The sequence below is a fragment of the Pelodiscus sinensis genome, chromosome 7 (genome assembly GCF_052426305.1).
Source record: "Pelodiscus sinensis isolate ZL-2025 chromosome 7, ASM5242630v1, whole genome shotgun sequence".
Lineage (NCBI taxonomy): Eukaryota > Metazoa > Chordata > Testudines > Trionychidae > Pelodiscus > Pelodiscus sinensis.
The window spans coordinates 6,401,951-6,428,432 of record NC_143058.1 but is presented as its reverse complement, the minus strand read 5'-3'; the positions used below and the strand labels follow the sequence as shown (position 1 = coordinate 6,428,432).

Genomic DNA, 26,482 nt, shown 5'->3' with positions numbered 1-26,482 from the left:
GTTTCTAAGATTTAAAAAAAACCTTGATATGTCAATTTTGCTAAAATTTGTACCTACTTTTATTTGCAACTGATTAAATGTCTTGATGTAGAGATTAAGAAGATAACAAGTTGACTGTGTGGGAAGACAAAGTTAATCTTAGGAAATTAATAATCAGTTGATTTTAGGATGTCTGTGGTCTGGTTATTGACTCTCATGATTAATGCCTGAAACCTGATGTATTGCATTTAGAGCCCACTGAATTTAGCTCTCCTGTGGGTAAAAGATAATTGCACAGGGTGAAATTCAGCATAGAAGATCTTTTGTAGTTTTTCATGGGGCCTTGTATGGTGAATTTCTCCCCCAGTATATATATAATAAAAAGCTTGGTCCTGCTCCCATTGAACACTCAATAGGGTCCTTGCGTAAACTTTAAGTCCACAGCAAAATCTGAGTTCAATTCTTGGAGATTTGCAAACCAGGAGAACCCCTGAGTAACAATGATCATGACAAAAATGGCAGCTTAGAAAGAGGATTTGCAATATACCATGTAAGATTTTTGGTACTGGTGGTAGCGACAACCTAGTGCTTCATTAGAGTGGTACAATGCTGTATAGGGTGGGGAAATTATTTCCTGACTCCTCAAGAATAGCACAAACACTAGAGCCAGGCATTATCATGGTAATGCAGCTGAAAATGAAGGAAGCACTTGTAGGGGTTATTTGCAACTGGAACACCACACAACTTCTGAGAGACACTTGGAAGGAAAACATACGCTCGCTCCTCCATCTTTCTCTCCAAGCTGTAATTATGACCCTTGCATGTCCATTTCTTCTATTTGTGCTCAGTATCCACTAGAACAGACCAAACAGGAACACGGGAAAGCAAAAGGCATAGGAATAGTATGAATGATTATTGCTGTCTTATCAAGTGTCCCACCAGATGAAACTGAATCACACCTTCTGTCTCGCAGTTGCCTCTTGTGATATTTGCATCTAAGAGTGGGTCTGCACAGAAACTTTGTGCACTGGTTAGTCTAGTTTGAACCAGCTCGTGTGGATAAGGATAGCAGAGAAAACAGCATAGCTCAGGTTTTGGTATGGATAGTACAAGCTTTGCATGAACTCTCAGTACATACATGGCTTGCTAGCTTGTGCTCTGCTGTCTTCACTGCTGCCATTACGTACATTCGGCCAGTTTAAGGCTAGTCCATGCACAGAACATAAGAATGACCATACTGGGTCAGGCCAAAGATCCATCTAGCCCAGTATCCTGTCTGCTGACAGTGGCCAATACCAGAGTGAACACAACAAGTAATCCTCATGTGATCCCTTTCTTGTCATCTATTTCCTGACAAACAGAAGCTAGGGACACCATTCCTATTCATCTTAGCTAATAGCCATTGATGGACCTAACCTACATGGATTTATCTAGCTCCTTTTGAACCCTGTTAATGTCCTACTCCTCACAACACCCTCTGGCAAGTTTTTGCTTCATAGACATAGCCTTACTGTATTGTGTCTGGCGCCCAGCTTCTTCTTAACTCAACCACTTTTAGGGCAATGCACTTACCATGGTTCTGTCCTCTTTCCCCTTCCTCTCATCCAGACGGAATACCATACGTTTGGTGGGTTGGCCGCGCCAATGAAAAACACCCTTACTGGGGGGGATCACTTCCTGGAGTTCAGAAGTGTGCATGTGGACTGGAAGAAAGCTGCCTGGATATGAGCTATTTCTGCAACTGTGATGCCGATAAAGAAGAATGGTAATTATACCAAGTCATTTGATATACTGTTCGTGTGGAGAGACGGAGGGTGGGGTACTCAAGGATGACAGGAACTGAAGCCTTTGCTCTTTTATACCTGATATAACCTGATTTGCTTCCATGTAATTAATTGTGAGATGTGTCCGCGTAAAATGTTGTCTTCTTTGAAGCACAAATTTTCATTCAAGCACATACCAGGCACATACCAGATGCAGTCTTCCAGTGGGAATAGCACATGGGGCAAAATTCTGCCATTAGTTACCACTGGGCAGATCTGAATTCTTGAAGGCTTTATTCAGGCAATCGTCTAACAGAATGCAATGAAAACCGTGACCAAGTCAAAATGTCATGATTTTAGTCCACAGACCCATAGCAGTTCTAAATTCTGAGTGCCAGTGAGGGGAGATTTTGGGCCTTAAACAATAATTATTAGCTCTAGGCAGGAGCAGAGGAAATATATCCTGTCAGACAAGTTTAATCATTTATATTTCTATGTATGCCTGGATTAGTCGATCCAAATGAAGATGGCAGAAAGACTCTTTTTGACTTCAGTGCACTTTGGATTAGATTTTATAGAAGGTTTTATTACCTATAAAGTATGTATTCAAAACCCTACGTAAACCTGTGTCTTTAATTTACTAACTCTGTTCATTGATGCTGAAAAAAAGTGACTATAAACTCTTTTTACTCTCTTTTCCCTACAAAGACTTTTAGCTGCTGACCAAGAGCTAGTCTGAAGATTTTCAAATTAATTTCATACTTGTTCTGTAGAGGATTAGAATTGACAGGCATGGTTTTTGAAAGTCCAAGGATGTTTATCTGAAACATAATAAAAATAAAACCGAAAAAAAGAGATAATCCACAGATGTGAGTTGTGCTGCTTTATTTGTAGAAAAAATGCATAATACTTAATAGCTCAGCAGCAAAAATAGGAGAGAAAATATACAGCATATACCATAACATGTAATTATATTTAGCATCTAAATTTCCTTTTGGAAGCCCTCATTTTGGAGAAATAAAAGGACACAATAAAAGAAGGAAGAGAGCTGGTAATATGATGATACACACCCGGCTACTCAAAAGTGTTTCAAGTACCTCACTTATTGGGCACTCACCTTGCGGCACTTAAAAGGGGCCTAATTCTCAGAGTAGAGCAGCCATGCTTTAAAGATCTGGACCTTTGGATGTCTTGGATTAAACATTTTTTAAAATCTTGCCTCTAGTAAATTTTCAGTCAATCATTTTATTTTACAAATAACCTCTATCTTGTTCCAAATATTAGTGTCACAAAAACATACACTCTAAGGCTATCATTGTTGATAGTGCAGAGTTAATAAGATTAAGCTGAGGTAAAGGGGGATGACTTGATATAAGAAATCACTTGCTAAGTGAACTCAAAAGCCACGAATGGAGGTATATCGGGGAAGTAGCTACAGGATTTGTGCTTGGAAGTAGAGAAACGTAGCAGGTGGGGTGCCTGGTTTATCTCTGGACTGTTTGGTTGACTGGTTTTCTTTTGTTCGCTCTCTGTGTACAGGTTTAGTAGCTATGGGTCCCAGTAAGCAGTGTGGTTTGCCAAAAGCCACCAGGTTCTGGTCCTTTGGGTTTTGATCAGCCCAGATGTTTGAAGTATCTGATTCATCATCCCCTCCCTAATTGTGAGGGGCAGACGGGAGCTGAACTAAGCAGGAGAGACTTGGTAGAAAATGTCATTTGCTGGGCAAACTCAACAACTCCCAAGGCGGGGAGCTGAGAGAATGTGTGTGTGAGAGGCTTTCCTTACAGATACAGCACGACATGTGCTGTGAAGATGGGTAGCGATGGAATAATGGCCTTTATCTGCAGAGTAAAAGTACTCTATTACTTCAAGATGGGTACATGAAAACAGAGAGGTGCCTTTCCAAGTTTGAGAATCCTCCCTAAAATCTGGGGCTGTTTACTCTGAAACATTAGCGATTGAAGATTAGTAGAAACACAGTCTTTCTCGCTGGTCAAATTGACAGCGTGGGATGACTCAGCGGGGTGTTTCCTTCTTTATAATCTGTGGGTACGTCTAGACTACCGGGTTTTGTCGACAGAAGTTTTGTCGACAGTATCTGTCGACAAAACTTCTGTCGACAAAGAGCATCCAGACACATTGAGTTCTGTCGACAAAGCAAGCTGCTTTGTCGACAGAACCCTGTAGTCTAGACGCAACCCTGCAGGCAATAACACCTTCTGTCGACAGAACTCTGTCGACAGAAGGTGTTATGCCTCGTAAAATGAGGTATACCAGCGTCGACAAAACTGCTGAGTTCTGTCAACGTTATGTCGACAGAACTCAGCGGTAGTGTAGACGCTGGTATAGTTTTGTCGACAAAAGCCCACTTTTGTCGACAAAACTCAGTAGTCTAGACACACCCTGTTTGTCACGGCTGTTTCTGGGATCAGTACATATTAGTGACATTTTGAAAGCTCTCGCTCTTCATTTTCTTAATTGTATTTTCAGAGAATGACCAAACAGTTTCATCAGGAAATAAGGTGCTCCCCTTCTTTGTCCATGCTACTTTCTAGTGATCTCATAGATGTTTGTTGTAAGGTAAAAATTCTGAGTTAGGCTATGATTTTCTGTTAAGCACCCCTATTCTAAATTTCCAGCCTGAAGCTGACACACAAACACAGTACATGACAGTTCTCCCCCTCTTCCTCGCCTAGCCCATCGAAGAAAGGTCGTTATAGCGCTAACAACCCAGGGTGGGAGACAGGACATAACACATTCAATAGTGCTAGGAACAAATACACAATTGTCAAATACTCCTAGGCTATGTCTACACTGGCGTGATTTTCCGGAAATGCTTTTAACGGAAAAGTTTTCCGTTAAAAGCATTTTCGGAAAAGCACGTCTAGATTGGCAGGATGCTTTTCCGCAAAAGCACTTTTTGTGGAAAAGCATCCCTGGCCAATCTAGACGCGCTTTTCCGCAAAAAAGCCCCGATCGCCATTTTTGCGATCGGGGCTTTTTTGCAGAAAACAGTACTATGCTGTCTACACTGGCCCTTTTGCGCAAAAGTCTTTCGGAAAAAGACTTTTGCCCGAATGGGAGCAGCATAGTATTTCCAGAAAAGCACTGATGATTTTACATGAGATCGGCAGTGCTTTTCCAGAAATTCAAGTGGCCAGTGTAGACAGCTGGCAAGTTTTTCTGCAAAATCAGAAGATTTTGCGGAAAAACTTGCCAGTCTAGACACAGCCCTAATGTCTCTGCTTTAATTCTGGACGAGCCCCAGCAAACAGAACCAGGATGTGTTTGAAGGAAAAGAGAGACTTCCATCCCTAGTCTAATGAGGTGGTAAAGTAAACATACTCACCCTCTTGGATGTCAGTCTCTGGCTCCATTCAGCTCACAAGCCTGGATCCTGAACGAGCCACCAACTGAAGGAACAGAATCTGGACATCAAATGTGAAGCAAGCAGGAGAGTTTATTACACACACAACGCTGGCAGAGTGTCACATCACTTATTAGGCTCAGTGAACACTGCCAGACCATAGATTACAATTAATTATATAGGATGTTTAATGGGTCGTTCAAGTTATGGGGGAATAAGATCCTGGACCCCTGGATAGGTGCTAATTGTGAGGCAAAATAAGGGCAATAATCTAAAGGTTACATAGTGTTTTCCACCCGTAGCTTACATAATATCTTACAACAAGTATTTAAAAAAAAACAGACATCAATTATCAATTATGTGTGAAGAGGCGATGTGTCTGTCAACTTCAGGAAGGTATCTTTGCACAGATGTGGTTCCTCTGGGGATTAAAGCAGAGACATTAGGAGTACTTGATAATTGTGCATTTGTTCCTAGCATTATTGAATGTGTCATGTCCTGTCTCCCATCCTGGGTCGTTAGCTCTATGATGACCTTTCTTCGATAGGCTAGGCGGGGGGGGGGGGGCGCCTCTACTATGTTTGTATGTCAGCTTCAGACTGGAAATTTAGAATAGGGGTTTTTAACAGAATATCATAGCCTGCCTCAGAAATGTTTACCCTACATTGTATTTCATTCTGCATTGCTCAGTACTGCTAGGAATTGAAACAAAAACGGTGGACTTGATTGAGGTGTCTCATCAGTTTTTCACCACTGTGACTCCATTGGCTTCATGGCGTTGTTCCTGATTTACAGTGGTGAAAATGCTCCTGAATCAAGCCTGATATGTAATCATGCAATAGGCATTATGGTTTGCCTGAGACAGAACTCCTCAGTTTTTTGGGACAGCTGGTGCCAACTGTCCGTTCAAGACTCGCTCGATGTACTCTAAAAGCCAGTAATGCCTTTAATTTGCTCAGGCATTTCAAAGACATTTATGTATGTATAAATGTTGATTTTATGTGCATGTTTGGAATAAGTTATATACTCACGATGATCTCCTTACTGTGTCACATGGTGAAAGAGCTGCCTGGTGAAAGATCAGCTTTATTTTTTTTTCTTTTCATAGTTATTATTTTTTACAGAGATAAATAATTTATGTTGATTTAACTCTTGTGTTTGCCACCCGTTTTCAAGGGAGTCCTTCGGTAATTGATATTGGGGGGGAATAACCAGAATCCTCTTCCTGGGAATTCTGTCCCTTAAATTCCACATGCAATGCTTAGTCGACCGTCCTTTACTCAGATTACGAGCAGCAGATGTTTTATCAAAAGCTGCTTTGGTGACATTTTGAGACTGCGCATGGGCTTCCAGACTGGCATCCTATCGGGTCATGCTAGCGCACAGGGAGAAAACCATGTCCATTTCAAATCTATTTGCATCACACGCCATAAACTGGTGTGTTCTTCTTGTTTCTTTGCTGCAAACAGAGTAAATGTAAAGGGTGATTGAGTTAAACTGTGTTTTGCCCACCAGAAAATTGAAACACTGCTCCTATTTTGTGCAGTTCTAAATTGCATATTGGTGCCTACAGGCTAACAGGGGACTGAGTACCCCTGAACTTTGCAATGCGCTTCCAAACATGGGAAATTTCATGCTTATTGAAGATTACTTCTCCGCTCCTCTGCTAAAATACCAACTCCCTGGTACATAATGAGCATTTGAATCTGAAATCTGCTGGGGTCTGAACTGTGAAGCTAGTCTACCGTACATTATGCTGGAAGGAGAAGACAGGGCTAGATGCATTTAATTTGCCTGAGTATGAAATGAAATGTGTGCTGTAGAGGGGAAAAATCAGACAACCATTCTTGTTCATTTTTAGTTAAAATCAGACTGCTTAGTGCTGCTCAGCTGCAGAGACCAACCACTGCTCCTGTAATTTCCTTTTGGGAAGCAGGCAGAGGGTTGGTTTTTTTTTCTCCTCCTAACATCAGGTCTTCACTGTAGATTAAAGTAATGGTTCGTCAGAGCAAACAGAAAGAAACAGAAAGTAAGAGAAAAGTCATGAAGAGGGGAGTGAAACCAGTGATTGGCAGAAAAAAGAATATGTATGTTGATTCTGAGTAATATCCAACCAGACAGCTGAGCCAACAGCTAATTCTGATCTCTTAGCTCATGTCTACACTGCACCGTTTTGACCATTTATCTTCTGTTGGCATACAGCCACTGCAGTAATTACATCGCTTGTGCACATCTGTGCTTTGCTGGTTGTGTCGGCGGTCTGCGTGCTCACCAGGGGTAGGTTGACACTGCAACTCTATTTCAAAATAACTAGCACTATTCTGAAATAACTTAGTCTGCATCTACACAGCAGGCAGTTATTTCAAAATAGTGTCAAAATACTGTCAAGCTAGAAGACTTCTTATTCCAACTTCTGTAACCCTCACTGTATGAGGAATAAGGAATTTGGAGGAAGAGAGCTCTATTTCAAAATAAGTGCTGTGTAGACCCTCCCTGTTTTGAAATAAGCCATGCAATGGACATAGCTCAATTTGTGTAGTTTATTTAGAGTTACGCCCTGCAGTGTAGACGCATCCTAACAGTACTTATATTGCTTGTATCAGTGTGTGGCATGGTGGGATGGCGCCTGAAAGCCAGTAGCAGTCAATAGAAGCAACGCGGAGTCCACGCTAACACGGCGTTGATCTAAATATACTGACCTTGACTCTACTCTGCTTGTGGATGTGGAGTTATTAAGTTAGCGGAGCCCGGCAGTTAAGTTGGCAGGAGCGATATGTAAGTGGAGAGACTTGCAAAGCTGGGTTGATGTAAGCTGCTTTGCATCAACCTAGCTCCCTACTGTAGACAAGATCTTATTTGAGGAATGATATGCAGACCCTCTGTGGGTTCAGTAACAAGGTGGGTTGGAGCATAGTGCTAAGTGTGCCGTATCAGAAGGATCGTTTTAATGTCAGCAAGTCACTCCAGAGAGAGCCCCTCATGTCCCAGGCTTACTAACTTTACCCCATTGAACTTGCAGTCTATGGTTAAGACTTTCACAGTGTACAGGTATCCACATGGGAGAGAGATTCTTAGTAGTTGACAGAGCCATACGCAGAATATGCAGTTGCATGGAGCACCGCTCAATCTTAGGCTGTGTCCAGACTCCATGCCTCCGTCGACGGAGGCATGTAGATTAGCCAGATCGGAAGAGGGAAATGAAGCCGCGATTAAAATAATCGCGGCTTCATTTAAATTTAAATGGCTGCCCCGATCTGCCGATCAGCTGTTTGTCGGCAGATCGGGAGAGTCTGGACGCGATGCCCCGACAAAGAAGCCTTTCTTCATCGACACAGGTAAACCTGGTTTCACGAGGCTTACCTGTGTCGATGAAGAAAGGCTTCTTTGTCGGGGAATCGCGTCCAGACTCTCCCGATCTGCCGACAAACAGCTGATCGGCAGATCGGGGCAGCCATTTAAATTTAAATGAAGCCGCGATTATTTTAATCGCGGCTTCATTTCCCTCTTCCGATCTGGCTAATCTACATGCCTCCGTCGACGGAGGCATGGAGTCTGGACACAGCCTTAATGTCCACCCACCCACCCCTTCCTAATCCTATTCTGTGGTTCTGCTTCCTCAGAATAGGAACTAGTTCATTTAACAGTGGAAAAAATCTTCTGGACTTATTAGCAGAACACGGAAACCCATTCAAGTGGTAATAAAACCATTTAACTGGCATTTGCAAACCCAGGTGTTGGAGAAGAAACAAGTGACCCAGGAGGGATGGGGTAAACCGAACCGCTTTATTGCCCACTCACGTTTACCTCAGATATTCAACACAATGTCCAAGTGGCAACAACCTGGCACCAATGACACCCTTTTATCTATTTTAGTATATTAATTCACACGTCTATCACTACTCTTCCTAAAACCTTATTTAGTAATGTTAATTACCTAAAATGAATATTAATAAAGAAGTGATGACTATTATTACACCTGCCCCTAATTACTATTTACAGAATTTCTAATTAAATCAACACTTTCCTATGCTACAAACTTTCTAAATCAGCAGGTTACAGAGATTACAAGGAAAGTAACCCTGAAATATTTATACAGCACCAGTGAGGGTAGGCAAAAGACACAATGTTGAAGAGCAGCTGCACGCTTATCTATTTTTCTAGGGTGCAAAAACGAAGGGAAAGAGCACGTCCAAGCATAATGTGTGCGGTGGCTGAACTCCTTTCCGCTATCCCAGACCCCTATTCCAACATGTCCCAGCATCAGGTCTAGACTGTCAGTTTCTGAATTTACTGTGTTTGTCGACAGGACGTAAGTGTAAAATTTGTTTTAAAATATTTCATTAATGTGTTGCTAAAGATTATAAAATCACATCTTTAAACCCCTCCCCCCAGCTGCTGTAGGGCACGGGGCATCAGTTTAATAGTGCCAAACACATAAGACCCCCTAAATCTTAAGAAGACCTTGTTGATAACTCTTCAATCTAGCAAAGAAAAAAAAAAGATCTTCAGTAACTTGAAGCTGCAGCTAGACAAATTCAGCCTAAAAAGGAACAACATTTTAAGAGGAAGGATAATTAACCACTGAAACAATGTTACTTGAAGTCTTTAAATCCAGGTCGCACATCTTTCTACAAGATATGCTCTAGCTCATACAGAAGTTAGGGGCTTGCCACAGGAATTACTGGTGAAGTTCTGTGGCCTATAAAGCACGTCGGACTAGATGACCCCAACGGCCCCACTGAGCCTTAAAATCAATGATCTATGAAAAAGCCAAGTGAATATTATGCATCAGGAAATGTATTAACATTTCCAGGTTTATATCCAATACCTGCTGCTTTCTACCTCAGAAGGTTTGGTTGTTACAGTCTGTAAGTTGATGCAAAAAGGGAAGAGCATTTTTGAGTCACAGGGATGTGGCCGTTCCCGGGCTCTCTGTGCTGCAGTCAATTTCTGTTGCACAGATTTCCAGTGGCTCCCCTTTCACTTCAGGACCCAGTCAAAAATCACATGATTTTAAAAGCCTTCCTGGACTTTCACGCTGTTCCTCACTCCCACACACCTTCGGGTACCAGGTCTTACACGTGCTTCAGTAGCAAGGGGAATGTTGACGTCTCACATTTCTTCCTTGCTCGTTCCTTGTTCCACTGAAAAGTACCTGGGCTCTGCATATGGCTGAAATATTTCTCTGTGGAATCCCCATAGGGCCTCTCACCTTCTACTTGCCAAATCCTTGGGGGCTGCCAGCTTCTTGTATTACAGATAGTCTCCCTAGTAACATATTCTAGTTAGCCTTGCAGAGAGATGTGCTTATTGTCAGTTGAGGCCCAGTTCTCTCAGGAAGCTTGGCATATTGCTACTCGAGCCCACTTACTTGCTTACTTTCTCTCTCTCTGGCCATGTCTATGCTATGTGGGAAGGTAGACACTAGCACAGTCGATCTTCCAGGTTTGATTTAACAGGTCTAGTGAAGACCTGCTAAATCGAACTCAGAGGGCACTCCCAGTGTTCCTGCTCCTCATCTGGAGTAAGGGAAGCCGATGGGAGTGTTTGCGCCAATCAACTTCTCCCTGTTTGGACAGCGGGAAACATGGCTTACGATAGGTCAACTCCACCTATGTAAATAACTGGAGTAGCTGGAGTTGTGTTTCTTAAATTGATCTCCTGCTGTAGTGTAGACCAGACCTCTTTGAGTAAGATCCATTCTTAAAAGGTAGGTAGAGCCTCCAGGTTAAAGCCACTCGGGTAAGCAAAACGTGAGAGCGTCTATTACTGAATTTTATCCTCCCGACAGCTTTATGTGTTAGAAAAGCATTATGGATGGTATTTGACAGAGAGAGGACATGAGCCAAGTATACACAGGAAATCTGTGGTAGTGCGGGTAGCAGAACTCAGTTCTCCTGTATTTTTGACCAGTGTCTTAACTATAAAGCCAGCCTTGCTTGCTTTTCTTTACTTCCCATGCTTCTGTCAGTGCTGGAAGTACCTTGTTGTCTGCAGCGCCTGCTATCGTGAAGAGCCTTGTTTGGAAAGAGTGAGCCATTTCAGCCCTCCTTGACGATGCCAGGAACTTGAGGGTGTCTTGACCACCATACCTTGCAGAATCAGGCCCTTTCTGTTTTCTTGCAGCTTATATCCTCTCCTTGCCTGTTATTTTATCTCTCCCCTTCTGCTGTTTAATATTTACTGTACCTCACTATAATTGTTCTTAGTAAATCATTTTTGCATGCCATTGGTAAGAACTAGGCTAATTAAATTGTGTTTCTTTGGATTATTAATGATCTGCCCAATAAAAGGAATCCAAAATTTCTCTAATGGAAACCTATTATACTGGTCTGTTTCCCATGCTGTGCCTTGACATCTGCTGATGGCAGTATTTTTTCCCTCTCTGCACTATATTTATGAAAAATTGCTTTGCGTATCCGAGCTACTCAGCTTCAGACCCCCACCGGAGTTTTCATTAATATACAAGTAGAAAACATTGCAGTAGGGGGACCATATGAGAAGAAATTATATTTAATGACACCACTGCTCTCCCATCTGTCAGGACAAAATGTGAATACTGCTACCTAGAGATTACCCATTTTATGATGGTGCAGGCTGTTGGGATTCCACAGAGTGAGATTTCTGTGAATATCCTTTTATTAGTACACAGAAAGATGAAAAATGGCCCCATAATGTTCCCATCAAACTCGTTATTTGTCATTTACAGGTGAGGCTACCTGTGCTCTATTTTTAAAAAGCCCAACTGTTGCATTAGTCCTCCCATAGTGTTACTCCAGCAATTGCCCACAGAACCAAATTTTCATAATGAAGTAGAGAAGAACATTTGTTTTCAATTACCAAAGATAAATTTGGAGCATAATGCACTCTCTGTTGTGTTAATGGAGTCCCATGGTGAGAGACGCCGTGTACTGGGATCGTATGTGCATGCTGAGAGGACATAAAAATCCGTTTAATAATGCAGTCGTACATTCCATGCAAGGAGCTCGCAGTGCTTCATGCGGCTCCGTAAGTTGGGATGAATTAACCTTCGCGTTGATGCGGATGTGCATGCCAGTCAGGTGCATGTGCAGGACTCATTCTCAACGAGGCCCACTGGGCCCTGCACCTCCTCACGGGCCCCCTTCTGAGGCTGTGTAGTTGTCCCCGGTATTGTCCCCTGTATTCCCCACTCGGACAGCTTCGGAACTCTCCGTGTAGTTCCCCTCACGTTTTTTTTAAACGTATTTCGCTCTTGGCTTCGTTAATGCCATAAATAGCACTTCATCCACCCTTTGGTTAAGTTTCCTTTATGGTTATTTTTTCTTTTATTCCTGATTGGCTTGTGACTTGTGGTGCTGAACTGCCAAAGTCACGAAGCACTCCTGGGCTTCAAGCACTGTCCTTCCTGTGGGCCGTGAGTTTCTAATAGTGATGCCGCACAGGTTGCTGGCTGGGGCTCAGTGAAAGACACCTCAGGGAGAGGCAGTAGAATCTGCCACTCCTTTAGGAAAGGCTTTCAAATGTCCAGGGATCAGCACCTCCTGGAACAGGCCACAAGGCCTACCTCTGTGCAGCACTGGAGCCAGATCGCTCTGGCCGCATGCAGTCAACTGCTACTTGGCAGCAGGGGCGGCCTGTGACTATAGGCCGACTCGGCCATCACTAGGGTGCCGCCTTCAACGGGGTGCCCGATGATGACATCACTCCATTGATGGCCGTGCAGGTGGGGGCACCGATTGTGCATTCCGCCTGGGGCGCCAGCTGCCACAGCCCATCTCAGGCCGCTCCTGCTTGGCAGAGTCTTAAGGCAGGCCCTTGGACTTGGACTCCTATCTAAGAAGAAGGGACATCAATCTACCATTCCTGGAGTACTTTATGAAAAGACGCGCAAGACTGTTAGGAGCCATTTGAACTCTAAGAGAAGACCACAGTGGAGAGAAAACGGGGAGGGGAACTCAAAATTTATAATAGAAAAAGGGGGGGGAAGTACCTGTCAATTGTAAAGCTAGTGCTTATGAGGCTAATTAAGTGGGCTGGAAGTGTCTCATACTTAGCTTTTGATATCAATGGGGTGTTGAATGTAAGGAAAGCTGGTTTTATAATGGCCCATCCAAATCAGGTCTTTGTTCAAGCCACAAGCTATGTTTTGCGAAGTTGGATGGCATACCTTAATCCAACATGCCTGGTCTAGTGTAGACCAGGCCTGAGTGTAATTCATAGGCAGCAGGTTTGAAACAGACAAAAGTACTTCTCTACACAACACACGCTTGTGGACCTCATTGTCAGGGGATGACGTGAAGGCCAAAAGTATAACTGGGATCAAAACAAGAATGCGATGCATTCATGGAGGATCAGTCCATTAATTTCTATTAGTCAAGATAGTAAGGGAAGCAAACTTGTGCACTTCATGCCCCTACACTGCTGACTGTCCACAGTTAGGACTGGTCATTGGTATGGTTCACTCAATAATTTATTTCCTCAGAAACCTCTGGCACTGGCCGCTGTCAAAACCTGGACTAGATCAAGTATTGATCTGACTCAGCATGGCCATTTTGTTGTTTTTATGACCCAAATGCCTACTAAAAATAGCTCTACAAGCTTTAAGCAAAAGCAGTCAATGCCTATCGAATCTGCTTTTGCATAAATGATGGAAATGATATAGCCTAGATTTATTTGTCTTTTCTTTTTGCTATGACCAGGACAAATGATACTGGCCTTCTCTCCTTCAAAGACCATTTGCCTGTAACTCAACTTGTGATCACGGACACAAACAGATCAAACTCGGAGGCTGCATGGCGAATCGGGCCCTTGCGTTGCCATGGAGACAGTGAGTACCAGCTGTTTGCAATCTCCAGATGTACAGAATGTCCCATCCCAGTTGTTGTGGGGCTCCTTTTTTAAAACATATTTAAGAAAAGGCATCTTTACATGCCTGGCTTTTGCACTTGATCAGTTAATTATAGAGAAGGGCTTTGTCTTTTGCAGGACAGTTCTGGAATGCAGCTTCCTTCAACACAGAGGCCTCCTATCTTCACTTCCCCACCTTCCATGCAGAGTTCAGCGCAGACATTTCCTTTTTCTTCAAAACCACGGCTGTGTCCGGGGCCTTCCTGGAAAACCTGGGGCTTAAGGACTTCATCCGCATCGAAATAAGCTGTAAGCATCACTGCTGAAACTCACTATAGTTGTGCCATACAACCAGTTTAGTGGGAAAGTGAGGAGTAAGCACGGATGTCTTTATAACGTGCAGCTTGCCTACAGATAGGATGAGATGATCTCTGGAGAGTAAGGGTTCCTTTGTTTCTTAGGCAGTGGACTAGACTGGAGGAGATTGGGTTTCACTTCCCTTCACTGACACAGTGACCTTCAGCCAACCTTCTTGAACTCTGTGTCCTCCAGGTTGCCATGTTCAAAATGGAGATTTATAAAAACAAAACAAAACCCTTTTGTCCATTTATCCTGTAAATTCTTTGGAGCATTCTGTTACTACATGAATGTGCAGCACCTAGCATAATGGGTCTCCTCTCTCATTTGAAACCTATTACTGTTACTAGAATGCTAATCTTAAACAGTTAGGGTACATCAATTGTGCATCTTATTTTGGCTTTTGGTGCTGTCTACATAGCAGGAAGTCAGAGGCACAGCACTTTTCCTCTGACTTCCCTTACTCCTCGTAAAATGAGGGGTTACAGGAGATGGAGTAAGAAGTCCTCCAGCTCGACATTGCTTCGATGACATGTCGAAATAATTGCTTTCTGTGTAGATGCAGACTACGTTATTTTAGATGAACGCTGCTGTGTAGACACAGCCTTACAATAATTCCTATTATTATTCGTGTTACATTTCAAATGAGGGGATGCCATTTCACTGTTCCTGCTTAAATCCATGCCAGTAACACAACTAATCCTCGAGTGCCATGTTTATCATTTTAACCCCTTCATGGATGGGGACCAATGTGATGACTTGACATTTTTGCACCTCCCAAGAAATTGATAGTATGAAATGAGTTGCCTAATCCTTCTCCGCTCTAGCATAAAACACTCTTGGACAATGACAATTAGTGAGAAAGCAGTGATGGCTAATGAGGTGAGCGCTCACAACAAGTATGGTGAGGGGTCTAACATATGCTGAGAGCCATTAATGGTCTTGTTAGACACCACAAAGCCCACTCAGTGGTTGAATTGTAATTACAGCTCAGTTTATAAATGGGGAAAAATAGCAATAACTAATTGGTAGGTTTAACCTCTCCCTTATTCCGCTGATTTGCAATGTTAATAGGGGGAAAGTGTTGTGGCTTTGAAGTGAAATAAGACTCCTCTGTTCCCAAATCTGTCAGGACGAGGAAATGCGGTATTGAGTGCCATCCATTTTATAAAATGGTTATAATAACCTCAGCATAAAATTTAATAAAATAAGGCCCCAAGGCCCTTCGATTCATTAAACCAGTGGTAAATGTCATGGTGCATTATCACAAGGTAATGAGGTATGATTTAGTGTTAATTGCACATCAAAGTCCAATTTGGATGTACTTCAGTGTACTGTATATCATTCTCAGGGACGTGAAAAAAAAAGACAGTTTGACATTAACTGTGACAAAATACTGCAAACCACTTAGATGCTTATTTAGCAAATTGTTTCATTGGCGAGTGCCAAACCGTACCCTCGCAAAGTAACTAGTTATTGAAAAGTTGGGAAACTTGGAGTCAGTCTCTCCTTTTTCACCTCAACTCCTCATTAGCAGCATCTTGTACATCGTGCAGCCAGATGGAATTCGTAGCCTGGAGGGCTTATGTGGAGAAAGCTCCAAAGACCAGCTGCTTGGAAAGGAATTGGCCTTTTAGCAGAGGCAGAAGCTGAGAATAGATCTTCACCTATCCCCACGGAACGTTTTCACACTCAAGTACCTGAGCAACAACTTCCAAAACCGGCTCTATCCAATTTGTTTGACTTGAAACAACAGGGTTCTGTGACTTGTCAATCCGCTGTCTTTCTGTTTGGCATGCAGTTCGCAAAGCCAGCTTTTGTTTCCCTAGTCACTGGTGTATGCAGGAATTTAAGGAGAGGGATATATTCAGGAACAATAATATCAAAGACTTCTGGTCCAAGTCTGCGCTTTTTAAAACCATTGGAATTTTCGTTGACTTCCATCAGGACAAATTGAACCACTTTATGTCACTGCCTTCCTGATTATGCTTCTGTCTCTCAGGGCATGTCTACACCACTGAAAACAAAACAAAAACCCTAAAAAAAATCCTCCATGGCAGTAAGTCTCAGAGCTCAGGTAAACTGATTCCAACTTGAGGGATTTTCACCGCAGGGCTAGCCATAGCAGTTTAGATGTTTCTGCTTAAGCAGACACCTGGGCTGCGTTTAGACTGGCATGATTTTGTGGAAATACTTTTAATGGAAAAGATTTTCGTTAAAAGTATTTCCGCAAAAGCACATCTAGATTGGCACAGATGCTTTTGCACAAAAAGTGCTTTTGCGCAAAAGCATCCATGGCCAGTCTAGATGCGATTTTGCACCAGAAAGCCCCGATCGCCATTTTAGCCATCAGGGCTTTTTTACGCAAAACAGTTCTTCCCTGTCTACACTGGCCCTCTTGTGCAAGTATTCTTGCACAAGAGGGCTTTTTCCCAAGCAGGAGCGTGAAAGTATTTGTGCAAGAAGCATTGATTTTGTACATTACAAAGTCAGTGCTCTTGTGCAAATTCAAGCGGCCAGTGTAGACAGCTGGCAAGTTTTTGTGCAAAAGAAGCCGCTTTTGTGCAAAATCTTGCCAGTCTAGACACACCCCTCAACAGGTTTCAGAGCTCTGTTCCAGCTCAAAGAGGAATGTTTATACTGCTGTTTTCATTCTCTTAGTGTGAGTCCAGTGATTCCAAATCAGTTGACCTGGGCTTTAAGACTCACTGTTTCTTGAGGGGTTTTTTTTGGGGGGGGGGCAGGGGACAGTTTGATAATCCTTAGGATCCATTCATATCTCAGCATATGCAGCCTATGCCCCTCTGCTCTGGGAGAGTCACTTAACTCCTGTGTCTTATTATATTTACCCCGCTAGCAGGGTCACATCGACGCCTGTGATCGAATACTTTGAGCAGACACAGCACACCATACCCTTAAAGCCCCATTTCCTGCTGTGGTCTTTCATTAAGTGTGCCTTTTCCAGCTGGTGGCATCACCCATGCAGGGTGGAAACTGTAACCGCCAATGGCATACATTTGTGGAATGACTGGCGTCTAAGTGGTTAACTTTCCAAAGGGGGATAGACTAGCTTTCCTGGGGCACCACCATTGGCATAGCAATAAAACCGGGCATAGTCACTGAATCCTCAGCCATGTGTGTTCCCAACAGAGACCAGGCAGCGAGCTGTGGGATTTATGTCTAGGCTGCCATGTTATTTGCTAGCTTGATCGTGAATGGAGCGTCCATTTATAGAATATACTTTCATGTCAAAATCAGATCTTTAATTCCACCTTTCAGCTCTTCCTCACCCTTGTCTATTCCAGCCCCTAAGGAGATCACCTTCTCCATAGATGTTGGGAACGGACCTATGGATGCTACAGTGCAGTCTCCCACGCCTCTGAATGACAACCAGTGGCACTACGTCCGAGCCGAGAGGAACCTCAAACAGACCTCTCTTCAAGTGGATAACCTGCCGAAGAAGATTCTGGAGGCACCTGCCGAGGGGCGTTTCCGTTTGCAGCTTAACAGCCCATTCTTTGTAGGTAGGGTCCATTTAACCCGTATCGTTGATATTTGCAACGGTTGTCTGTCGTAAACCAGTTACACAACTTCTCTAGCCACTGAGGTTGGGCATTTTGGCGTGAGTGCGCACTTGTCCCAATCAGGCTTATCAGTTGACAAGAGCAAACGAGACAAATGCCGAATTTTGTAGAAATATAAGTGGTGTGTGGAGGAACGTGATGGGGGGAGAGGCAATGCCAGCCACGTGGGGGGGTGCCACGGTGAGCGCAGGAGGCTGCAGGTCTCCAGTGAGCTTTGGGTGGAGGAAGAAGGGGTGGCAGTGGTCAGGTAAATGGCTTGTGGCATCCCTATTTTCCCTTGAACAAATATGGCCACCCTATGCATGGTCCAAGTCTCAGCCTCCAGAATTAGGCTTAAACTCTGATTTCCTCAAGTATCTCTGTCGGTGGAATTCTCTATTGAGCAATATCTGAATGTTTCTAGTTCTGTAGCTTTTTACTATCCGCTTCCTGTGAGGATTAGCTGACGAGCCCGGTTCCTTGGACACACAGGTGATGTAGCATGTTTCTATCCCCTAATGAGAGGGGTATAATTTGTGGAGACAGGTTTCTGGGACACACATACGCATAGTTGCCAATAATCTGCAATCGTTCTGTAAAATCTCCTCATTCCGGCAAACGTTCCTGCCAGTAAACTCATTTGTGAGACTATCCCTGTAGAACAAGCCCTAAAGGCCTATGAACACAGGCAAAGCAAATATGTAAAAGGGCCAGCAGCCACATTTTTGTTTGCAGATTATTTTTTACGGTATTTGCCAAGCTCTCATACAACCAAACTCTCACTTCTGGGCTTAGTTGACCCGGCTTCTTTTTGGGAACAAAAAAGGGGTCAACTTTCCCCTTTGCATCCCTTGTGCACCAGCCAGACCCTAGCCATCACAAAACTCCCCTTTGAGATGGGAAGGGGTGGTGGCACACTCCTTACTCAGGGCTGTGTATAAAAGATGTGTTCTGGCCTTTTAATAAACTCTATTTAGCTGAAATGCCTGGATAGTCTAACTTCACCCCTGTATCCAATTTTATGGGGGGAGGGATAGCTCAGTGGTTTGAGCATTGGCCTACTAAACCCAGGGTTGTGAGTTCAATCCTTGTGGAGGCCATTTAGGGAGATGGGGCAAAAATTTGTCAGGGATGGTACTTGGTCCTGCTGTGAGGACAGGGGACTGGACTCAATGACCTCTCAAGGTCCCTTCCAGTTCTAGGAGATAGGCAATCTCCATTATAATAAAAATAAATGAGGATTTTGTCCATGAGGGTACGTCTACACTACAGCGCTAGTTCGAACTAACTTAGTTCGAATTAGTTAATTCGAACTAAGCTAGTTCGAACTAACGCGTCTAGAACTAAAAACTAGTTCGAACTAGGCGTTAGTCCTCGTAAAATGAGGTTTACCTAGTTCGAACTAAGCGCTCCGCTAGTTCGATTCAAATTCGAACTAGCGGAGCGCTAGTGTAGCACCTATTAAAGTTAGTTCGAACTAACATCCGTTAGTTCGAACTAACTTTGTAGTGTAGACATACCCTGAGAGATTTATAAAAAGAGCATCCAGTGGGACAGAGATTCTTCTGTGTGGGACGACCTTATATTAAAAAATCAGATTGACCACTAACCTAGCTATCGTTATTTCCGCATGATTTTGCCATCGTAGGAGCTAAGACATATCAAGATCGAACCCTAATACAGGGATGGGCAATAATTTTTGACAGGGGAACCACTCCAAGGGTTTGGAAAGTGGTTGAAGACCGCACTCTTCCATTATATGAATGGAGGAGATGTGGGGTTTGGGATGGAGGTGGGGTGCAGAAGGGAGCTTGGCGTAAGGGATTGGGGTGCAGGAGGGAGACTGGAGCCTGGGAGGGAGTTGGGATGAAGCAAGCTGTTGTGACCGAGGGCAGTGGACTGGTGTGCAGGGGTTTGGAATGTGACCTAGGATAGGAGGGGATTGTGATCTGGGGCAGGAGATGTGGGTGTAAGAGGGGGACAGAGGGTTTGGTTATATTGAGTCGGTGGTGGGGGGACAGAGAGTTGGGGCAGGAAAGGGCTGGGGTGCCAGAAGCAGGCTGTGGCCAGGAGACTTACTTGCCAGCTGCCAAACCAGCCTGCCTGCCTGCAAAGCTTAAAATGTTTCCAGTCAGCCAGCCTGCTTGCCGGGCCGTGTGTTTCATGAATAACTGAGCTGAGGAGAGGGGGCGTGATTCTTCTTGGCTGCCTGTTACTCCAACAAGCAACTCGCATTGGCTGGGGTCTACCAGAAACCAGCCAATGGGAATGTGCTGGGGGTGAGGCAGCTCCTAAAACTTCCCCAATTTTAAAACAGAAACCGAGCCCTGCTGCTGGGCTCCCCGCTGCTTCCGTGGGCCAGATCCTGTGTCTTGGCGGGCCGGATCTGGCCTGCCAGCTGTATTTTGCCCAGGCCTGCCTTAGTAGTTTTCAACAAGAAGGAAATTTACTGAAGATCAGAGGGCCCATGTAAGACTGCCACAATGTAAGACAGCCTTAAAAGGAAGTTGAGCTTAGCTCCCACCTGTGACAGCTCTCCTTGGCTACGGGTAATGGGAGTTAGCAGCCAATGGGAGTGGCAGGGAGCAGAAGACCAGGACAGAATCTCTCACCACTCCCATTGGTTGCAAACAGCGATCTGCAGCCAATGGGGGCAGTGATCATCTGATACTTGCAGAGGCGCAGGGAAACAGAGAGGGGTGTGTGTGTGGGGGGGTGAAACTAACCTTGGTGGACCGGATCCAGATCATGGACTGGTATTTGCCCATGCCTGAGTTAAGCCTGAGTTAATGTGCAATTCACAAGACCATGGCCAGGGGTGTGTAGCCTTATAGGCAGTGGAAAGGCGCCTCTGGAACCTCACCCTGAAAAGAAGAAAAAAAAAGAGTGAAAAGTTGATGCCAAGTGATTTTTGACTGGCTTAGAAACATCCTCTCTACAGGACATTTCATCTCAGCTTGTGGACCTAAGCTGTGCAGGTGGGTTGGGGTTTTCTACATAGAAACATAAAATGTGCCAGACTGGATCAGACCTGTCATCCATCCCATCCAATATCCTCCCGCCAGCTCCAAACGCCCTAAGGGAATGTGGAAGAAACCTGAGATAGACGGATGTGAGACTCCCTCCCGGAAGGACTCATGGTAACTCCTGATACAAGACCTGAATCATGGGGAATGAATTTCCTCCCATCTGAAAAAAAAATCCCAAACAAATTAATAAACCACATGAATAGTAAAAGGAATGAAGTAGCCAAACATAATCTCTTATAAGATATAAGAAATAAAAGTAAGTTTTTCTTCACACAGCGCACAGTCAACCTGTGGAACTGCTTGCCAGAGGATGTTGTGAAGACCAGGACTTTAACAGGGTTCAAAAAAGAGCTAGATAAATTCATGGAGGTTTAAAGAGACAAGTTAGGTGTGGTCATATCTTTTACTGGATACACTTCTGTAGTGAGAGAGAGGTTTTCTCTCTGACCCACAGAAATGGGTTCAATAAAAGATGTGACCACACCCACCATCTATCTAATATCCTGAAAACAACATGGGCAACAACAACAATGCATACAAGTTAAGATTAAAGGGCTTGTTTTTTCTACTTCTGCAGTGCTCTATTTAGCAGTTAAGATTAAGAGGTTGCCACGATTGGTATGCACTTGCTTAATTAATAATCCCTGTATCTGACATGATTTGCTGTTTAAAAAATTTCAAATATTTTAAAATTAATCTTCCTATTTTATTTAATTTAAAGGCAGCATTTAATTTCCATGAAGGAGATGGCTAGTCATCAAGATTTAATATCTTTTCTTTTTATCCCCCCCTCTGAATCAATTCAAGTATTTTGCAATTCTCATAAACAAGACTCAATGTCAATGTTTAATTTAGTTTATTTATCTTCTGGACGTATTTATGGATCCTGCTGGGTGGAAAGCATATATTAATCTAAGATACTACTATTATGAATAACAAATGTGGATCCAATGTAGCTTTCCAATTATAATTTCTTCTGTACCTGTAGAGATGTTAGTAAAGACAGAAGAGAGGTGACAAAGTCTTTCATCTTACAAGTTTAAATTTAAACATGGCCTTGAATTCTGAGGTTTAAGATTAGTTTTTAATGGCCTTCAGAAATTGAGCAATTGTGGACATGGGGAGATGTTTACATGAAATATATTTGATTACAGTGGAGCTATGTCAGTTTACACCAGGTAAAGTTTTAATCTTCTATGTCTACCTTACATTATTCTGTTACTTACCATACATAACTCTTGGGACACATCCTGCCCTCCTACCCCATGGAAACCTATGCTTTTAGGATTATAAATAGTCGAATGAATTGACTTTTATGGTTTTTGTGGTGTTTGGCTTAATATCACTCTGTACGATAGCTATTGCCTACTGATATTTATGAAATTGTCTCAATGTGGAAATGTTGAACAAAGCCTTTGTCAGAAATGTTACTAGGACTATTAGTGATATTTAGCTGAGATTTGGCAACTGGCCTGAGTCACTGCTCTGGAGATGCCATTGTCTTCTGCAGAAAGGAAGTGTCTGCTATGCTGGGAATACTCTCAAAATGACCCATTCCGAGGATGTCTTTCAGAAACAGAGATGTGGAACCCTCCCCCTGTTAGTTTGAGTGGAGTGTTAACCCTGGAGACTAATGATCACACACAGTGTGTCACAATTGTTAATATGTTCCACTGCTGATTATTTCAGCACAATAATCCACCCACTCTGATATCTCGAGTAGCATTGAAGGATGGCCCCACCACTATATTTCTCCAGTTGGACTCCCGAGCTTTGCATGTTCTGGAGCATCAGTTCTTTTATAAGATTTATCCTAGAGTTCAGTTCTCAGTTTATTCTTTTTGTCTGGCCAGTGCAGTTGATATGGTTCCATATCCAGAGACAACATGTACGTGGGATGAACCTCAGTCATATAATTCCTGGGGTTAGGGAAACAGATTAAGGTGGTGTTAAGCCACCTTTGTGTTCCTTGTCTGAGTCCATGGCTGTCTAGGGAATGTGCTCAGGGTACCATTTGTGGCCACTTTCAAGTCCCGTTTATGCTATCAGAGTGTGGTAAAGGGAAATCAGTATAGGGAAGAACCAGGCCCTGTATGCATGTGCACATGTCGGTTATCGTGGCGGACACTGAAACTAGGTTCAGTACAGCATTTCTTCCTTGCCTCCACATTTTCTAACTGCTGTCAGTTCAATTCCGCACTACCATCCTTCATTTGTGTCTGATTCAGATAGCAGCTGCCCAAACAGCCTGCTGAGCTTATATCTGCCAGGCACTGCCTGGCCCTGGTGTGGTTTCTTTCCTCTGGTAAAAGCGACGAGGAGTCCTGTGGCACCTTATAGACTAACTGAAGTGTAGGAGCATCAGCTTTCGTGGGCAAAGACCCACTTTCAGATGCATGTAGTGGAAATTTCCATACCTGCCTCTGGAAATTTCCATTACATGCATCTGACGAAGTGGGTCTTTGCCCACGAAAGCTGATGCTCCTACACTTCAGTTAGTCTATAAGGTGCCACAGGACTCCTCGTCGCTTTTGCAGATTCAGACTAACACGGCTACCCCTCTGATACTTTCCTCAGGTATTGTCCCGGGAGGTGTGAAGGGAGGGAGTCATATACAAGCCTTTATCTGACTTGGAATTCCACTCACTTACTTTATATGAGAAATTCTTGTTGAGTTCTGGTGGATGGGCCCCCCCAGTCCATCAGTCAGTGAGTCATGGAGGTGTGAGGGGGTGTACCAGGCAGAGGCCCAGGGTTGTAGGCCTCAAGCTCCTACCTCACCCCCTCCCAGAAAGGAGCAGTGGAGCAAAGCCCTCCAACTCGGCTAGAGAGGCTGCATGGAAGGAAGCCAATCAGGGAAAGACTGTAGGGAACAGCCAATCAGGGGGTTTGCAGACCCATATAACGGAGTTGCAGTCCAAAACGGAGTCAGATCCTCGCTGAAGGGAGCTGTGGTAACATGGGCAGCTCGGTCGCTGTCAGGGAGTGGAAGAGCAAGAGAAAGCTTCTGGCTGGCGGCTGAACACGGTTGCTGTGTGCCCTGAGGTAAGGGCGGACTCTTGGTGGAGGTGCTGGAGGTACCAACATAGTGAAGAGCCAAAGGGAAATGGCTCTGGGAGATGTGACCCTCTGGGGCACATGGCATTGGCCACTGTAGGAGGATGGGATACTGTACAAGACGAACCATTGATCTAACCCAGTCTGGCTGCTGTTTCATATTTGGGTGTCTGCTATTCATAGGTCCCTGGTGTGGGACAGAGGTGGTGGCCAGGCATTGGTCCTCCCTTCCTGCTGGCCGCAGGGGCGTGGCCAGGCCTTCAGAGAGGAGACTGAAAGCTACTGAATAGGGTCTGAGATAGCGAACCATTAGGAGTCTATTGAACTCTACTGCAACCTTGGAAAGGGGTCTGAACGACTTGGCAGCCCAGCTGGAGAAATGGGGCCAGTCAGACCCAGAGAGAACAGAGACCTGGTGTCCAGGGAATACGGCTCAATCGCTGAGACTATGCAGACTGTTGAATTATTTACCTTGGAAGGGGGTCAGTTGGGTGGGCGTCTTTCTGCAGAGTGTGACTCAGCCCTCTGCAATTAGAGTGAAGGCTCTTAGACTCAGCCAGGGGATCTGAATGCCGTCAGACCTTCTCGCCCAACTCCCTCATTGCTAGACAGTACACATCATGAATTTTAAAACACTGGATTTATGGCTTTGGGGCACAGGGCAGGAGGGAGGGCTCCTTGTATCTCCTCCAGACCCTGATAGAAAGGCAGCAAGAGGAGAGGGTGCGTGTTGTCGTTTGGATTAACCGATCAGCCCGGGTTCATCGTTTAAACGACTATGCGCTAACTTCCCTGCTCCAGAGATGGTGTCTATGGAGAGCTGGAGCAAGTATAGAGTTCAGACTCTGAATAAATGTAGGCACAGACTTAGGCTTTGGGTTCAAACTGCGGCAGACCTAGGGGTTTTGAAGCGGAGAGTGGCAAAACTGGAAAATAATCCGTTACTATTGTAGAATAGTAATAGAAATGTAGCCGTGTTAGTCTGGTGTAGCTGAAGCAAAATACAGGACTATGTAGCACTTTAAAGACTAACAAGATGGTTTATTAGATGATGAGCTTTCATGGGCCAGACCCACTTCCTCCAGAGGAAGTGGGTCTGGCCCACAAAAGCTCATCATCTAATAAACCATCTTGTTAGTCTTTAAAGTGCTACATAGTCCTGTATTTCCCTTCCTATTGTGCATTCGTGCTGGAGTGGGAGGGGAGGACACAGAAGAGGCTCAGGATTGGAGTGCCAAATCCGAACCCTGTGACCCCACACCACCTACCAAAAGTGAAGGGATTTAGAGTCAAGTTTTCTGGTTATGTCAGTACAATCGGACAAGGCACCGGGGGCCCGACAGCACTAATCCCTCCTCATTCGGACATTTCTTATGAACGCTGCGTAATAGGGGAGGTGTAAACAGATCTGGGGTTATCTGCATTGCACGCTGTATAAGTTAGCTAGCTAGTACCACAAAGAGACACTCTCTCAGCTGCGATGGCTCTATAATGAAAGGTCAATTCATGTACAAAGCGTCAGCACGCACACGATATGCGGCACGCTACTGATGTGCGTAGGCGTTGTCAGTCAGATGCGTCTCAGCCCCTCCGTGTTGAATTGTTCGCACCGCAGGAAAGTCAGAATCACAAGGGCTGGGGCTGCAGAGGATTTCTAAGGCAACGTGCCAGCTCCCATTGAATTGCAGTGGGAGCTGGGAGGCTCTGACGGCGTTAGCGTCCTTTGGAAACCTCAGCCGGGGAGACTCCTGTGCACCTGCATGTACTCAGCTCCAGGGTTTTCAGACATGTCACTGAGGGAGCAAAGGGCAAACACAGCATGAGCTGACAGGCCCGGCTGGGTGAACAGCACTAAGCTTTGCACGGGGGCTGTGAAAGGTCGTACCAGCTCAGTGTGTGCTCTCCAGAGAAGGGAGGTTGTTCCTACCAGGGCGACTGGTGAGGAGGGACACGAGGGGCAGCCCGCTGGCCATGTGGCCAGTCTCCCCACACTGCTCCTGGCTCAGGGAGAGCTGGGACAAACCCCTCCTTGCCCCTACTCTGCCCTTCCTTCCCCCTGCTCCGCTGCTGCCTCGCTTCTTCCCCCCGAGTGATGTGGGCCAAGGGGCTACCAGGCTGGGGTCTGGTGCCAGCAGCAGGGGTTGTACCCTACCCTCACTGGCAGCGGCAGGGGGAATTGGAGCAACATGCTTGTAGTTTGCTCTGCTCCCTCGCTTTGCTCCCTGCCAGCGAGTGCAAGCACGGTCCCGCCCTCTCCCCTGAGCAAGAGCTGAGGGAGCAAAGTGAGTTATGGCTACGTCGTGTCGCTGCCAGTGAGTGGGGGTGGGGGAGCAAACTCTGCTGCCGGGGCCAGGCCCCTCACTAATTCTGCTGGCCTCCTGCTCCTCTCACCCATAGCATTGGCGGGCACATGCCCCCCTGCGTAGCCCCGGGCTCCTGCTGTTCCACAGTCCCTCCCCACTATTCAGGAAGAGTAAAGTGCTCTCATCCTGCTGTCTCTGAGGTCATGCCTGGCTCAGAGCAGCGCAGAACTGGCAG

At 44.7% G+C, this 26,482-nt stretch overlaps 1 protein-coding gene across 1 annotated transcript in view; it reads left to right on the top strand.

Annotated features, from left to right (window-relative positions):
* The window catches only part of CNTNAP5 (contactin associated protein family member 5), a 464,970-nt gene that overhangs the window by 366,310 nt on the left and 72,178 nt on the right, over positions 1–26,482 (top strand). Inside the window, exons 14-17 of the mRNA XM_075933060.2 lie at positions 1,588–1,744; positions 13,791–13,918; positions 14,077–14,247; positions 17,601–17,819. Coding sequence (XP_075789175.2) covers positions 1,588–1,744; positions 13,791–13,918; positions 14,077–14,247; positions 17,601–17,819 — 675 coding nt within the window. The remainder of the gene's footprint in view (positions 1–1,587; positions 1,745–13,790; positions 13,919–14,076; positions 14,248–17,600; positions 17,820–26,482) is intronic.